General features: G+C 51.9%; 1 protein-coding gene across 3 annotated transcripts in view; it reads left to right on the forward strand.

Annotated features, from left to right (window-relative positions):
- The window catches only part of NADK2 (NAD kinase 2, mitochondrial), an 89850-nt gene that overhangs the window by 52080 nt on the left and 20236 nt on the right, over nt 1–17534 (forward strand). For all 3 annotated transcript variants that reach the window (XR_008445292.1, XM_054031313.1, XM_054031314.1), the window contains exon 7: nt 2954–3032. Coding sequence is in view for 2 of the 3 variants with exons in the window: in XM_054031313.1 (XP_053887288.1) it covers nt 2954–3032 (79 nt within the window). In the remaining variant the exon portion in view is untranslated. The remainder of the gene's footprint in view (nt 1–2953; nt 3033–17534) is intronic.

Consider the following 17534-nt stretch of genomic DNA (forward strand, 5'->3'; position numbering starts at 1 on the left):
TGCAAAACAACATTATAAGGGAGCATTGCACAACTTTATACAAGCATGTTCTCTAATAGATCAGCGACGTAACAACGTTAACTGGGACGATGTTAAGTTGGAGATACTGTATATGATTTCCCAAACTTTCAAAGCTGACGACTCCCCTCTAGACAAAGCAGTGTTTTTCCAATATGTGGCAGTGTGAACCCTGCTTTAGGAGTGTGAGATTGAAGTCTTGAATGGCAGTGTCTTGGGCCATGTGTGCACCCTGTGCTTCCGTACAGGGGCACAGAGGGTGAGGCGGGGTGTCTATGACCCTCCCTCAGTTCCTTCTTCCCACCCGTGGCAGCGAGCCAGAATCTTAGCTTTGGATAAATCTTCTCAAGCTCTTTTTGTAACATTCTGAACTCTCCTGATTTACTGCCATAAATGATAATTGATCTGTCTGGACTGAATGTTCACAATCAGAGCCCCCTATACAGAGGGATCCACACTGATGCATACTCAGAGGAAATAGAATGCTTACTTAGCCTACAGTATGGTTACTTACCATACATTTATTTGGGTTCTTTGATATGTGAGTTCCACACGGATTACAACATCTTGCCCTCTATTCCTGTATTTTGGAGTCCTTAGCATCATGATCATAGAATTGCAAGGGAACCCAGAGAAAACCGCAATCACCTCCTGCCTTTTATGTTCTTGTATGGGAACATGTGGAGGCACAGGGCACGTGTGGCCTCAATGGACACTGATATTCAAAAATTGAGATTTCACATGGATTGTGTTCAAACATATTAACAGTGGGTTTTCCACATACTACAGCCTCTTGAAGAATCACAGTTATAGTAAGGTAAATAACTTCTTTTTGTAAACCCTTCTTCGAGCTATAACCCTAATCTTGAGCAGGCCAAATGTAATCATCATCATACCAGAAATAATTATAAACTTTTTTGAAGAGGAAACTTTAATTAAAAGGAGATGATCAATCTTAAATCATAGTTTAGTATGAGGGATGCGCAAGCCATGCTGGCAGAAAAAGATCTCAGGAGGTTGAACCGAGGAAAGTGATTGCTCTTCTTTTTTACACTACCATGAGAGTAACTGGAAATAGAAGGATGAAATCTGAATGAGAACTTTAGCTGCAGACACCTCGGAAAGTTGGGGACTCCTCTGGAGTCAGACAAAACTCTGATTAATTCCTGCCTGAAAAATATTAATTGCAGGGTCTTGACAGACCTCATAATAATTTGTGTTACAATAGCCCAGTCAGTGCTTGTGGATCAGCAGGATGAAAAGAGATGCTGGTCGCCTCTTTCTTCTCTGTTAAACATCAGTAAAATATCCTTGCAGGTGGATCTGATGTTCCCTCAGATGGTGATTTATGAGGTCCTGGAGGTTTTCAGCTGCATCCTTAATTCCAGTGATTAAGAGAGTAGTTTCTTCTAGTTTCACAATTTCCTCTCAGCAAATTTACCAGTGGTCCGTTCTTCTGTAAAACATTCATATTCTGCCCCTGCTCAGTTTGCAATAGTAACTTTTTTAAAAGATCAAATAAGGATGGGATAGAAATTAATACTGAAAATAGCAAAATGCCGTTACATTGATCAATGGTAAACCCTCACCTGGAATACAATTAGAGGGGTTCAGAAATAGGTGACAAGAATGATGAAAAGCATAGAAAAACTATCAAGAGACTGAAAAGATCAGGACTGGTGGAGACAAATAAGAGAGGACATGATAAAGGTACAGTATAAAGAATAACGGTGTAGAGAAGGTGGAATGTTCATCCTTTCTCATAATACAAAAACAAAGGATTGGATGTTCAATGAAGTTGAAGAGTGGTAAATCTTAAAACTAAAAATACTTATTTACTCAATGCATAATTAGCCTGTGGGAAGTGATTTTTATAAAGTATTAAGGCTAAGTGTTTATCAGGATTCAGAAGAGATTGAACATTTGTATGGATAACAAATATACAGACTTATAGCAAAAACAACGAGGAATCCTTGTGGCACCTTAGAGACTAACGAATTTATTTGGGCATAAGGTTTCATTGGCTCTAGCCCATGAAAGCTTATGCCCAAATAAATTTGTTAGTCTCTAAGATGCCAGAAGGACTCCTCGTTGTATTTGCTGATACAGACTAACACGGTTACCACTCTGAGACTTATAACAGTAAAGATTAAAAAGAATTTTGGAAATGATTAAACCCTCATGCCTCAGGGCATAAGTCAGCTTCTAACAATGGTGTTTAGGAGAAAACTTTCCTTGTGAGCAGATTGTCATAACTATTTCTTGTAGAATTTCTTGTAACTTCCTCTGATAGCCTGATAGTGGTCACTAGAAACTTGGCTAGATGGACCACTGCTATAATCCAGTATAGCTCTACCTATTCATAGATTCTAAGGCTGGAAGGGACCGTTGTGATCATCTAGTCTGACCTCCTACATGACACTCCATAGAATTTCCGTGAAATAATTCCTGTTTGAAATAGAACATATCTTTTAGGAAAACATCCAGTCTTGATTTAAAAATTGCCAGTGATGAAGAATTCATCCCAACCCTAGATAAGTTATTCCAGTGGTTAATTACCCTCACCATGAAGAGAAGAATTCAGCTTGTCTGGTCATCCACTTGTCTTTTGGCAAGACACAATCAAAACTTACTTTTTTCGTTCTTCTCAGATTCATATATCCAAACTGTTTTTTCTCAACTTTCCTGGAAGAAGTCTGTTTGGGTAGAGACCAAGCCTGAAAAGTTTGTCAGAAAAATGAACTCTTCAGGAAAACTATATGAAAAACTGAAAATTAGATATTAAGATTGTGAACTTATGCACTCTTAATTATAATCAGTTACTGCTATTTTTAATGGATTAAGAAAATTGATAATTCAGTTTTTAGAAATGTAATTTAAAACTCGCCACAATAATTCATGTTTTAGTAATGATCCATTTGCCCAATACCTGCAGGATCTGAAGTTTCTGGACCACATCTTTTGCCAGTGAGAGCATTAAATGAAGTCTTCATTGGAGAGTCTCTCTCATCCAGGTACAGTTAACTTCTGCATTGTTAAACATTGAGATGTGACAGTCTAAATTTGTTTTTGTTTAAATATCAGTTTTATAAAAATTCAGCAGGTAGTCTTTGTGTTTGCTGCCATATTTCTTTTCAGCCCATGAATATCAGACTTTCATGGGTTACAAAAATAGATATTTACTAAGATGTGGTAGAACAGTTGAGTGACATACCTCTATTCCTGATTGTCCTCCTACCTCTCTAGCCATTCCTTCAGATCTGTTCTTCCTTTCCTTGTGCCTGTGGAGTCCCACAGGGCTTTGTCCTGGGTTCCCTTGTTGCTTTACACCTTTCCTTTTGGTAGTTTCGTGTTCTCACCTGGCTTCAATTGCCATCTTTATGATGACTTGGAGATCTACCTGTCTATCCCCAACTTACTGAGATATGAGACTGGATAGAGATCTGTCCAGCATCTTCTCCTAGATGTCTTGTCATAACGTTAAGCTTAACATGGCCAAAACCAAACTTCTGACCTTTATTTCCACAATCTCCACCACTAGCAACGTTACCATTCTCCCTGTCATTCAAGCGTTTGTGTCCTAGGAGAATGGTTTTGTAGGGGAAGGGAGTGAAAATTCAGACAATCAGTATCCAAAGTTGTTTGCTGCTTGCTCCAAGATATCTGATTACTTTTTTGTCCCTAGGTTTAAAATTCTTGTTTCAGGCCTTTATCTCCCATTTCTATTCTTTGAGTGCTTGCACATGTCCATTCCACTGTAGGTGTGAATGCTTGCCTCGTGTACCATATCGGAGAACTTTTTTCCCCTCAGCTGTACCTATCGGGGTGACTTGAGCGCCCTCGCCTGCCTCACACCACTGCATGCTGGTATAAGAGGTTGGAGCTGCCCTGACTCCCCTCAGTTCTTTCTTACCACCAGTGACAGTTACCAGAGCAATCTTACGCTAGTTATCATAAATGCTTTCCTCGCTCCTTTGTATAGATACACCCTCTTATTGTTAGGAATTAGTTAAGTTAGTTTTAGCTGTTTTTACTGATTGGTCTTTTGGACTATGTTTTTTCATTTTTCGGTACTGGGTTGGGTGCCAGAACAATGCTTTGCTCACAAGGGGTTGTCCTGCCATACTTGCGCTAAACCCCGTCAGTCAGTTACCCACACCTGACCTGTTTAGAGTGTTTGGGAGAATCTCCTCTCAGTGACAGATGTCACACCTTTAAGGTATTTAAGCTCTCCTCAAGGACAGAGTGGCGAGGCTCAAGTGTCTACTCACGGAGGCAGCGCTTCAGCCCAGATCAGACTCATTGCATGGGGAGAGTGCCCCGAACCTGTCGGCCTTGGTGTGGCATGCACCAGAGATTTCTGTGGTTCCTCAGTCCCACTCATTGGTACTGAAGAAAAGAATTAGACCTTCCTCAGATTGAGTACTGTGCTCTGTCGTTTTGGTGCCTAAGCCTAGTAAAGGCAGAGACTCTAAGAAACATTCTGTGAAGAATCTTTTGCAGGAGCAACCTTCAGCTTTAAAGAAGGGATTGCTACTTCTAGAGTCTGTGGCAGATCCATCGAGGGCATCCCCTGAAAGGTGTCTGAGACAGAGCCATCAGCCACTTCATCTCACAAGCATTCTGGAGATTTACGCAGCCACAAGAGATCTACTTAGCCTCTTAGTACCAGTATCCCTGGCAATGCAAAAGGTTCACAATGTGCACCTGGAGCACCCACCTCACTGTCAGGAACTCATGGTACCATGGCCTACCAAGCCTGTGATGATTTTCCTGGTACCTCTTTCCAGTGCCTGTCCCCAATACCAACAGATTCTGCACACCCTCGCGCCAAACAGTTCAGACTCTTCATCTTTGGACTCGAAGGTACATTTGTCTGTGTCCCATACAAGGAAGAGGACATAAACTCCATCACAGATGTGGGCACCGTGGGCAGTGCAGCTGTCTCAACACTGGCCTGATCCTCCTTTCAAGAGGCAATGAACCTGTCAAGGCTGGGGCCCGAGGCCCTTATCAGTGGCCATTCTGGACACTGTGGGACATTCCCCCTCCCACTAGGTCTTCCCTGTAGCCTTCAGTCTGGGTCACTGAGACTTCTCCAGGGACATTGACACTAAAAACATCATTCTCCGGTACTGAAATTGCTACCAAGCACCCAGAACCAACTCGGGCTGCTTCCCCACCATAAGCCATGGAGCAGCTACTACATCAGAGTCCTGTTTCCTCATTACCAGATGAAGCATTTCAGGCAGCAAATGATTCACCACCACCACCACAGAGCTCACCAAGACCTAGCAAGAAGTGTGGCCTCTGTTCTTGATATTCAGATGGAGGTGTGTGAAAGCTCCCACAAGTGGGTGGACATCTTGATAGTGGTGACCCTTGCCAGGGTGACTCTGCCAACTAAGGAAGCCATTATGAAGCTAGTCAAGGTGCTATAGCAGATGCTTTTTTCCTTACCTCCTGTAGCAAAGCGAGCTGAAAGGAGGTACTATGTCCCCTCTAAGGGATATGAATATTTGTAGTCCTACCGTCCCCTAGGTTCCTTGGCAGCTGTTAATGAATGGGAGAGGTAAGGTCACCAAGTGTCGATGCTGAAAGAAGTGAATAGGCTGGACTTGTTTGGACACAAGCTTTATTCTACAGGGAATTTACAACTCAGGATTGCAAACCAACAGGCACTCCTGAGCTGCTGTCTTTACCCTCTGGGAGAACATTATAAAATTTAAAGACAAACTGACAAAGGACTGTAAGTAGGAGTTTGCAGTAATGGTGGACGAGGGCATCTGATTTCCAGAACTGCTCTCCAGGACAGTTTATATGGTGCAGGTGTGACAGCTCGAATCATGACATCAGCTATTACCATGGGAAGATGTTAATGGTTACAGTTCTCTGGTCTCCTCCCAAAAGTCCAGCAGACCATTCAGGACCACTTTTTCAAAGGTCCCTCTTTGTTTTCAAATAAGACAGACGATAGGCTTCATAGCCTAAAAGGTTCTGGGGCAACATTAAAATCTCTTGGAATTACTACTGTTAAAGAGAGGGAAACAGTTCCATCTTCAGCAGTCATACAGACATCATGATCTTCTTCCCCAGTCTCAAGAGCCACTGAGGAGAAAGGGCAGGAGTTAGAGGAGGTGTCTTCCACTGCCCTCCACTTCAGCATCAGTGAGTTCATCCTGTCCGCCCACCTCATTCCAAACAAACACTCTGATGCATTGGTCGAGGGCATAGTTACTATAGTTCTATTGATTTCCCTCCTTTTGTTTTCCAACCACTTATCCCACTTCCCAAGTGCTTGGGCCCACATAACATCAGATCAGTGGATGTTAAGCATGAGATGTGCCCTCCAGTTCATTTCTACCCCTCCTCCCACAACCCTTCTCCATCCTTCTTCAAGGACCAATGTCACAAGATCATCCTTCAGCAGGAGATCCCGTCACTACTTCAAGCAGGGGCCATAGAGGAAGTTCCACTGGGAGTCAGGGGAAAGGCATCTATTTCCAGTACGTTCTGATTCCCAAAGCAAAAGAGGGTCTCAGGCCTATTTTGTATCTAAGAATTAAACAAATTCCTGAAGATTAAGTTCCGCATGGTTAACCTAGCCTAGATTATTCCTCCCTGGAGACATGGTGTGCTGCCCTCAACTTAAAGGATGCTAATTTCCATGTTGTGATATGACATGACCATCGTAAGTTTCCCATAAAGGGGTCCCATTATCAGTTCATGGTTCTCCTGTTCAGTCTCTCAGCTACTCCTCAGGTGTTCACGAAATGCATGATGGTACTGGCAGCACATCTTCAAAAATCAGGGGTTCACATGTTCCTGGACGACTGGTTGATCAGAGGTCAGTCTGAGACTCAGGTGTTATCCAGTATATCCACCGTCCTGTCCACATTCAACCCACTGACGCTCCTAGTGAATTGAGAAAAATCAATTCACAAACCTGTACAAAGGATAGATTATATTGGGAGCAGTCTTAGACTTTATCAAGGCTTTGCTGCCGCAATTCAGGTTCAAGACAATGGAGTCTTGTGCTGCAACTGAAAGCATACCCTCTCCACCACAATGTACAGCTGTATCTGCATCCTGGGTCACATGGCAGGTTGTATGTATGTGGTTCAGCCCGCCAGGCTACACCTCAGAAGACTTCAGGCATGGCTAGCGTCTGTGTATACTCCAAGTTGACATCACCTGGAGAAGGTGGTTCGGTGCCAATGTCAGATTTGTCATCCCTGGTTTGGTGGATAGACCCTCTGATTCACTGTGTGTGGGTCCCTGTCACTTCCCTACTACCAGCCCTCACTTTAGTCAGACACATCAGCTCTGGGTTGTGGAGCTCATACTGCGGTTCCTGCAGACTCAAGGTCTCTGGCCACCTCAGGATCTATTGATTCATAAACATCAGAGTTAAGAGGTGTGAGACTAGCCTGCTCAGCCTTCTTTCCACATATGCAGAAAAGAGTTTGCTGTTTCTAACAGACAACTTTGCAACCATTGTTTATGTAGACAGGGAAGGGCTCAGTTGATCCAGCTATGCCAGAAGGCAGTGCGCCTCTGGAATTTTTTCATAACCAATTCAATTAATCTCAAAGCAGCTTTCCTTCTAGGGAAGCAGAACATGTTGGCAGATTGACTGAGCAGGACCTTCTCCGATGGCCACAAATGGTCTCTATGTCCAGACATTGCTGGGTCAATCTTTTGCATGGGGGAGAGGGAAGCTCTCCAAAGGACCTATTTACAACAAAGACCAACAGAAAATGTTATTGGTTTTGCTCCTGGGGAGGTCTCAGCCTCGACTCTTTGGCAGATGGGTTTCTACTTCCTTGGAAAGACTCTTCTGTACACCTTCTCTCCAGTTCCCTTGCTGCTCAGGGTCTTGTGCAAAGTCAAGACTCTGAGCATCCCAACCTACAAGACCTTACTTAAAAGCGTGGATGCTTCATGGTTAACACAACTAGAGGCATGTATCTAGCTAAATGGAAGTGCTTCTCTGTTTGGACCCAGCAGAAAGTTGTGTCCCCGGAGCATGCTCCCCTGAGCCTCATTTTGTACTATCTTCTTAACCTGAAACATCAGAGTTTAGTGACTAGCTCTGTAAGGATACACCTGGCTTCCATCTCAGTTTCAGACCTCATTGGATGGTAGATCCTTTCCCCCAACCCAGTCATTACCAAGTTCCCAAAGGGCTTGTCCAAGTAGTACCCACATCTCCAAGATCCTGTTCCCTCCCCTCTCCCCTTGGGATCTGAACTGGGTCCTAGCTAAGTTAATGGGACCACTATGTGAACTCTCTGCAAGTTGCTCTCTGCTTCACCTCTGTATGAAAGTAGCATACAGTGGCCACTACCTCAGCCAGAAGGGTGGACAAATTAAGAGCCCTAGTGTCTGTTTCCTGTACAGTTTTCCACAGGGACAAAGTTTGTCTTCACCCTCACCCAAAATTTCTCTCCAAGGTAGTCTCTAATTTCCATATTAACCAGGCAGTCTATTTCCTGATATTCTTCCCCAGACCTCATGTCTACAGAGATGAGGAGAGGCTTCATTCATTGGATGCAAGAAGTGCTTTAGCTTTCTATATGGACAGAACTAAATCCTTTAGATTCTCCACATGGTTGTTTGTTGCAGTTGCAGACAGGGTTAAGGACCAACAAGTCTCCACTTCCACTCAGAATCTCATCCTGGATCTCACTGTGCATTCATTTGTTACCAGCTAGCCAAGGTATCTCCACCAGCTAGAGTTATTGGTGTGCGCTGTCTGGAATAGCTCACATCTGAGAGTGCCAATCTCAGGTCAAACTGTCAAAGAACAGGGCAGACACCCCAAACTGGTGGTATATTCTATACTTAGATTTCACCAAGCCGGTAACAACTTTGCATTTCTGAATTGCCATATTAATCTTACTGTGGAGTCACAAACAGTCCCCATTAGGCTCTCCAGTGCATCTTGCCACCCAGGCAAACTGGACTAAGTGATGAAAGGTTATTAAAACCAAAATTCACCACACATTAAGTCACTCCCAACCCCAAAGGGCCAGCCACTTATCCCAGGTCAACGGATACTCTTGATCTCGCACCAAAGACAATGCTGTAGCCAATTTCTCTGGTAAACTAAGATTTATTAGCTAAGAAAAGAAATATGTTTTTGAGAGATTAAAGCAGGTAAAACACATTACTGGTGAATCAGAATTTCAGTCCAAATGGTAGCAGAGATGTAGTAATCTGGTTTTTCATAAGTCTCTCAGGATTACCCAAAATGCCTTTGGGGATCTCTGTCCAATTGCTCAGAATTCCCCCTGTCAGACTCCGAGTCCAGAGATATAAGGTTGCTTCCAGGGTTCATTCTTATAGCTGTCTCCCCTGAAAAGCTGTCTGGCACAGTGTTCCCAGCACACCATGAGTCTGTAGATTTCCCGTTGTTGAACGCAACGACCCATGCTTTGAAGTTAGCGTGCTTCTCATTTGCAGTTCTAAGGATTCAGTCCTGGTTAATGGGCAATTCAGTTACATAGACATACATAATGCATTTAATTACAGACATCCAGACAGTCCATTAGTTTTCATGTGGTTCTACACATTGAGTAAATTCTCATCTAAACACTAATACATCCTTTGATTTAGGGCTAATTAAGTACAGGTGTGTGTGTGTATATATGTTTGTGTATATATATATATATATAATGCACATTGTAATGTAATAACATTCAGCAGATTGCAGATAAATGAAGACAATACATCACATTTCCTTTGAATTGTGCCAATACACATTACCATGTCTTTTGACACTCCTTTGATTTCTGTTAGCCTGCTGCTGTGGTCTGAGCTGGCGACCTACCAGACAGCATCACAGCGTGTTCTTCTAGAACACAGGCAACGAAGGCAGCTTTCTTGGCTCTCATGCCAATCTTAGACATTTGCAAAGCTGCAACTGGTCATCAATCCACACTTTTGCTTATTATGCTATTTTCCGTCAGTGCAGGATAATGCCATTTTGGATGAGTTGTCCTTCAGTCACTATTCAAGTAGACTCTGAGCCCACCACCGTATTTGTCTGCTCATGTGTGACTTAGAGTGGAATGGACATGTTCAAGCACTTGAAGAAAAACCAGTTACCTACCTTTCTCTAACTATTCTTGTAGGTGTGTTGCACGTGTCCATTCCACGACCTTTCCTCCTTCCCCCTCTTTTGTCCCAGTAACAGTGGAAAGAACCTACTAGGAAAGGCTTTAAAGTTCCCTACAAGAGCTTACTGAGCAGGTCAGTAAAGAAAATGAGTAATGATATTGGAATAACTACTGTCTATTCTAAACTTGCTTTGAGGGTGCTTGTCGTATCTTTGACAGGTTAGTCTACTTTATCTGTGCTCCATTTCTTAATAACTTGGTTTCAGTTTCCTCCATCTTTCTATGTTGAGTTCTTTAAAAATGTGCTCATCTAAAACTCTGGGTTCATGTACAAAAATGAAGCCAGTTAGGACCAGGTTTCAAGGTGTAGTCTTCCCAGCCTATCCGGATAAGCGTTTTCATCATCCATACAGCTCACTTTCTAAGAAGAGCTTTTGAAGTGTGACTCAAATGTTACTAATGAATGTGTGCTGCTGACATACTGTGTTTATCAGGAAGCTAGATTTCATGATCTAGACTGGATTTTATAAACAGAACTAATTCTCATATTTCAGCAGCTCTAGCCCAGGGAAGTTTTGAGACTTAAAGAAAAATGCCACTCTCAGTGTAGCTTAGCAGATGTACCATAATGCATTGCACAGAAAAGTGATTGCTTTCCAAGACAGTCATGTAACAAGACGACTACTTTACAAATTCCTTTTGAACTATAAATGTAGTATAGAGCAAAAACAAATCTTGGTGATTTTAATTAAGTCAAAGCTATTTGAAGAATGTATTTATAACTTGCTATTGAAGTGATCACAAATTCAAGTTTGAAGTTTTGCTCTTACTGACTGTAAACGTCCGGTGCGGGGGTCGGGCCCTCTCAGGGGCCGTCGGGGGCCAGGCCGCCTCACTACACGGCCTGGATCGGTCTCAGGGTTCCGCCCCTCTGGCAGGGACTAGGCCAAAGGTACACGGCCTCTGCAATGAGCTCCTGCTCTCCGTCAGGGTCCGGCAGTAACTCAGGCCCGGGCTCCGGTCCTCACTGCCGGAGCTGGGGATTACAAAGTCAGTCAAGCCCCCGCGCTAGCTCAGGGCGGGGCAATAAACAATAGTTCGGGCGCTCAGCTCCGTGGATCCGGAGCTGAGCCCTGACAAACTCAGGACGTCCCAGGCCCTTATTCAGGGGAGGGCAACCCCCAATAGTCCAGGGCGCTCAGAACCTTCCTTCAGGCTGAGCAGTAAAGTCAGGAGTTCAGGCCCGGCCCTCAATCAGGGCGGGGCAGCACACAATAGTCCAGGGGGCTCAGAACCTTCCTTCAGGCTGAGCAGTAAAGTCAGGGGTTCAGGCCCGGCCCTCAATCAGGGCGGGGCAACAAACAATAGTCCAGGGGGCTCAGGACCTTCCTTCAGGCTGAGCAGTAAAGTCAGGGGTTCAGGCCCGGCCCTCAATCAGGGCGGGGCAGCACACAATAGTCCAGGGGGCTCAGAACCTTCCTTCAGGCTGAGCCCAGGCAGGGTTAGTAGCCCCAGGCCCTCAGTCAGGGCGGGGCAACAAACAATAGTTCAGGGGCTCAGGACCTTCCTTCAGGCTGAGCCCAGGCAGGGTTAGTAGCCCCAGGCCCTCAGTCAGGGCGGGGCAACAAACAATAGTTCAGGGGCTCAGGACCTTCCTTCAGGCTGAGCCCAGACAAAGTTAGTAGGCCCAGGCCCTCAGTCAGGGCGGGGCAACAAACAATAGTTCAGGGGTTCGGGTTCAGGTCTGGGTATCAGGAGCTGAGCACGGACAAACTCGGGACGCCCCAGACCCTCAGTCAGGGTGGGGCAACAAGCACTCGTGCAGGGCAGCAAGCAATAGCTCAGTGGCGGTGCCAGAGCGCTGGCTGGAGGGGGAGACTGCCACCCGTTAAGTGGGGTGGCAGGGGGGACACAGGCCCACCCACTCCACTGTGTCCCAGCCCGGGGCCCTAAGAGCGGCAGTCAGTCTGCCGCTGTGTTGGTGGGGTCCTGACCGCAACACACCAACATGGGTTCGCTCTCTGTTGTAGCTAGACTGGGGTCAGCTACCCCCGGGCTGATTTCCATTTCCTCCTCCATTTGTACCTGCTCCCCGCTGGGCTCGGCAACGGGGTCCCACACCATGGGTTCCTCACTTCGCAGAGGGTCGTCCGGGTCGGGTTGCTCCTCCGGTCTCCGGTCAGGGGGGCGCTCGGGCCCCTCCTCGGGGTACCGTGCTCGGGGCAAGGGTGGCCAGTCTACCTCGGGGTACCTTGCTTGGGGAAGGCTTGGCCAATCCGCGTCGGGGTACCTGGCTCTGGGGAGGTCCGGTCGGTCGGTGTCCGGGTATCTGGCTCTGGGGCAGCTCGGTCCGTCCGTGTCCGGGTACCTGGCTCTGGGAAGCCTTGGTCTCGCCGGAGCTCGCACCGGCACGTCTGGCCTCTCCGGCTGCTAGGCTCTAACTGAGGGCTGGGGCCTGGCTCTTATACTTCCTGTCCCGCCCCTTGACTTCCGGGGGGCGCGAACAGGTGGCGGTGGCTCCGCCCACTTGGGTGCCAATTCAGGCTCCTCTCCCTCAGGGGCCGTCGGGAGCCGGCTGGAGTTTTTTGTGCTCCCTTCTCCCTCCGTCCTCCCTGGCCCCTTTCTGCTGCTGCTGTTGCTGCTTTTGCTGCCGCTGCTGCTGCTGCGTGCGTGAGTGAGGAGTGCGGAGGGGGGGGCCTTGCCGGCCTGCCCCCCCCCTCGCCCTCGCCTCCGGAGGGAGAAGCATCGGCCCCCCAACGCCAACACCGATACCATCTGGGGGCCCACCCGCCTGCTTGCTTGCCTGCCTGGCCGGTTGCCCGGCCGGCTGACTGCCGTTCGCTGCTGCTGCTGTTCCTGTGTGGGAGCCGCTGCCTCCGTCGCGGAGTGCGAAGAGACTGCGTCCCTGGTTCGGGAGATTGTGGAGGGGGTTGTTTGAGGACTGTGTTTTGAGTGACTTTGCCATCTTTGCTCCTGGGGTGGTGGTGCCCCCAGTCGCGTTAGGAGTGTGGACGGTACTGAGCCTCTCGTTTGTAATTCCTCGGACTGGAAGCCGTCGCTTGCCAGGAAGCTCCGAGGTCGACTTGGGATCCTGCTGTCCCGTCCCCCGTAGCGGACTGTTGAAGAGGGTGCGGGGGGGGTGCGGTGCCCCCCCCTTCGTTCATCTACTCCCCCTCTACCACCACCCCCACCGCCGACAGCTGCCGACAACCCCTCCACCGCCCCGCGTGCCACCTGGACCTGCTTTTCGCCCCTCGGCAGGGCTGTTTGCTCCCCCCGCCATTTCCATCGTCCGGGACTGTTTACTTGCAGCAGTGAACGGCGGAGCCTGCGCTTCGCGAACGCTGTGGGTGCACCTTTTCCTTCGCCCTGGACTTCTCCTGCCCCCCAACTACGTTTCGCTGGTGGGGTCCCCTCCCTGTAGCCCCCTTTGTATTAGTTGGCCCTACCCTACCCCCCTCCTTTTGAGCCCCTTCGGTTTATTTTGTTTGGTGCCCATTCCCCGCCCCCCTCGGTTCCTCGCCTGCTGGCTGTGTTCCCGGCCCTGTCCTTGGGCTGCGGCTGGCTGGAGTTTTTCCTCCTACCCCTCCTTGTCCTTGGGCTGCAGCTGGCTGGACATTCCATTCTGTTTCCGAGCCGCTGCTCTGGTGCACCCCCCCCCCCCTTTGCCCCCCCGCGCGCGCTTGTGCCCCCGTTTTGTTGCCCCCCCCTTTTTGCACTGTTCACCCCCCCTTTTACTGTTGTTGTAGTCCCCCCCCGCCCTAGTGTAGCCGGGGGAGCCGGCTTTCCTTTTTTGGCACTTGTGCCCCACCCCTCTCTTTTTGCTCCTGTGTGCCCTCTCCATTGGCACCCTCCTCCCCAGCCTGCGGCCTAGCGGGGGGGAGTGGTTGCCTTTCCTTTGTGTTGTCTTTTGCCTAGAGGGGAGGAGCGGCTGCAGGTTGTGATGGCGGGGGACTCTGCCCCTGCCCCTGCCCCGTCGTCCCCGCCCACCCCAGTGGCCGGCCCCTCGGCTGGCCCTGTCCCAGATACCGCCGCTGCCACGGCTGCCCCCTCCACCGGCAGGAAGGGCCAAGGGAGGAAGAAGGGCAAGGGCCCCGCCCGTGGAGCCAGACCTCCTGCGGGCAGGGCTACGGTCCCCGCTGCGGCCCCGACACCGGCCGCGGCCCCTCCCTCTCCTGCTGTCCCTTCCACCAGCTCTGGTGGCGCTCCACCTCCGGCCCCCAGAGCATACGCCCAGGTGGCCGCCGCCTCTTTGCGTGCCGCCCCGTCGTCCGCCCCGACCGCCGCCTTTGGGCCTGTCCCTGGTGACCACGGCCCCTTCCCCTCGCTGACTAGGAGGCATGGCGTCCGTTGCCATTTGGTGCCTGCCTCGCCCCACATTGAGACCTATGTGCGGGCGTTGGCGAGGGTGGTGGGGCCAACGGCCATCGTGGCGGCCTCCAAGATGTACGGGAAGGCCGTGTTCTTCCTGGCGTCGGTGGCCGCTGCGCAGGAGGCGGTGGAACGAGGCCTGGCGGTGGGAGGCGTGTTTGTGCCCTTGGAACCCCTGGAGGACCTGGGCGTACGGGTGCTCTTGACCTCCGTCCCGCCCTACCTCCCCAACGCCGCCCTGTTGCCGGCCCTCTCCACCCTGGGGAAGCCCATTTCCATTCTGAGCTCTCTCTCATTGGGCTGTAAGGACCCTGCCCTCCGGCACATCCTGTCTTTCCGCCGGCAGGTCCAGCTTCAGCTGCCACCGGCGGCGGGTGCCGGAGTGGCGCTCGAGGGGTCCTTCCTGGTGCCCTACCGGGGGGTCCATTATCGGGTCCACTATTCGACGGGGGAGGCCCGGTGCTTCCTCTGCCGGGCGCCGGGGCATGTCCGGAGGGACTGTCCCCTGGCCCGGCCTGGAGGGGCGTCCGAGACCCCCGGGGCCCGGGAGAGTGCCGGCCCTGTCATCGCCGGCAACCCTGGCGGTTCGGACACTGCTGCTGCCACCGCCCCTCCTCCTTCTGCCGCGGTTCCCGCTCTGGCCGCGGAGACGGCCGGGCGGGCGGGCCTTGCCGTCGCCGACCCTGGATCGGCGGGGCATGTGGAGGAGAGGGCGGGGCGGCTTCCGCCGGCTGCGGGGAAGGGCCCGCCCCAGGGGGAGGTTTCCCTCGCCCCTGCTGTCCCTCCGACCCTGCCGCCCCGAGCCCCGGAGCCATCGCCCTTGCCCTCTGGCCCTGCCCCTGCTGACCGGCCCTCCACCTCCTCTTCCACCTCGGGGGGCTGGGTGACCGTCCGGGGGAAGCGCGGTGCCCGCAGGTCGCGGGCTCTCTCCCTCCCCTCTGATGAGGAGGGAGAGCAGGCCCCCCGAAAGATGCCGCGGGGGGCCGACGTTGTTAGTTCTGTTTCCGCGCCCCCGGACGGTGCCCAGCAGGAGGTGCCGGCCATGGAGACCGTGGATGCCGTGGCAGTGGCTGGGGAAACTTCTGTCCCCTTTGTTGAGCCCACACCTGAGGAGGCTTCCGTAGCGGTTCTCCCGGCCCTTGCTCCGTCCGTGCCCCCCGCCGCCGCCGCCGATGCCGGGGCGGCCTTTGTCTCCGTGACTGGCGGGGAGGTCGCCGGGGCCGAGGGGACCGCTTTCGCCTCCATTTTCGATGAGATCGAGGCCCTGGGTCTGACCCCGGTTACCCAAGGGGAGGACGACCCTCTGCCAGCGGGCCCCGATCCGGGTGCTGGCTTAGTCCCGCCCCCTTCTCCTGCTCCCAGTTCCTCGCCCCACTCTGCCGCTCCCGACTTAGTCCTGGGAGAACCCTTAGCCCTACCCGCCAGCCCGGCCGCGACTACCATCTCGTGCACGGCCGCCGAGCCCCTCGGGGCGACGGCCGTTGCTGAGCGGCCGGTTCCTATCCCCGATCCTGCCCCTTCCATCGTTCCTGCCCCTGAGGCTTCCCCTGCCCCTGCTGCCTCCGTCCCCTCGGATGCTGACCTTGGCCGAGGGGAGCCGCAGTCTAGCGGCTTGGCAGCGGGAGATGGGGAGCCCGTTCCCGTTCCCGTCCCTGATCCTGTCCCCTCTCCTGCCCAAGTCCCTGTTCCCGTCTCGAGCCCCGCCCCTACTCCCGCCCTTGCCCCAGATCCTGTCCCCGAGGTGTCTCCTTTTGCCACCTCTGGTGTTACTGCCGCCCCCGGGGTTGTCGCATCTCCGTTGCCTGCAGACAACCCTCAGGGGGCGGTTTTCGTGTCTCCCCTTCCTGCCACTGTTGGGGCTGCGTTGTTCCCTCAGCCGCTCTCTCCTTTGCCGGGGATGGGGACGGGCTGCCCAGCACAGCAGCGCCGGAGCTCGGCCCCTTGTTTGTCCGTCACCGTGGGCCGCGAGGACCCTTCAGGGGCCCCGCCGGAGGATGGCGGCGGCTTGGCCGCTGCCTCCCCCTCCGCGCTGCGGGATGAGCTGCGCCTCTTTCTATCGGATTCCCGTGGTTCCCAGGGTAAGGTGCAGCTCGCCCTTCAGCACTGGGGGGACTTCCATCTCGTCCTCCGGGCCGTGAAGGCGCTTTTGGGGGAGGGGCGGGGGTCCGGTCGGCGGGACATCGCGGCCTATCGGCGGGCCCGCAGATTCCGCGACTCCCTTTTGACCTTCGGAGTCGAAACCGGGATCTTGCGGGGCCCGCTAGGGGCCGATGATCCCTCCGCCCGTGAGGATCTGCCCCAGCCCTCCGTATGACAGCTACCACCTTTGCGTCATTGAACGCCCGGGGCTGTAGAGTGGGTTTCCGCAGGAGCCAGGTGCTCTCCTTCCTTCGGGAGGGGGGGTACTCTGTGATTTTCCTGCAGGAGACCCACACGGCTCCGGCCGTCGAGGCTAGCTGGCGGCTGGAGTGGGGAGACGGGGTTTATTTTAGCCACCTCAGCGCCCATTCGGCTGGAGTGGCCACCCTGTTCTCCCCGGGGCTGCGGCCTGAGGTGCTGGGGGTCGCCGAGGTCGTGCCAGGCCGCCTGCTGCACGTCCGGGCCCGTGTGGAGGGGCTGGTTCTGAACTTGGTCAACGTCTATGCCCCGACCACGGGCTCGGAACGCGTGCCTTTCTATCAGCGGGCGGCGGCCTTCCTCGGCACTCTGGATTCTCGCGAGTGCCTGGTCCTGGGCGGGGACTTTAACACCACCCTCGAGGACCGGGACCGCTCCGGGCCTGAGTCTTCCCAGGCAGCCGCGGGCGTCCTCAGGGAGATCGTAGACCATCACTCCCTGGTGGACGTCTGGCGCGACCACCACCCGGACGACGACACCACCTTCACCTATGTCCGGGTGGAGGACGACCGGTCGCGCCACTCCCGGTTGGACCGCATTTATCTGTCCCGTTTTCATCTGGCGCGGGCCCATGCCTCCAGCGTCCGGCCGGCCCCGTTCTCAGATCACCACCTGGTGACCGTG

This window comes from Malaclemys terrapin, chromosome 6 (genome assembly GCF_027887155.1).
Source record: "Malaclemys terrapin pileata isolate rMalTer1 chromosome 6, rMalTer1.hap1, whole genome shotgun sequence".
NCBI classification, from domain to species: domain Eukaryota; kingdom Metazoa; phylum Chordata; order Testudines; family Emydidae; genus Malaclemys; species Malaclemys terrapin.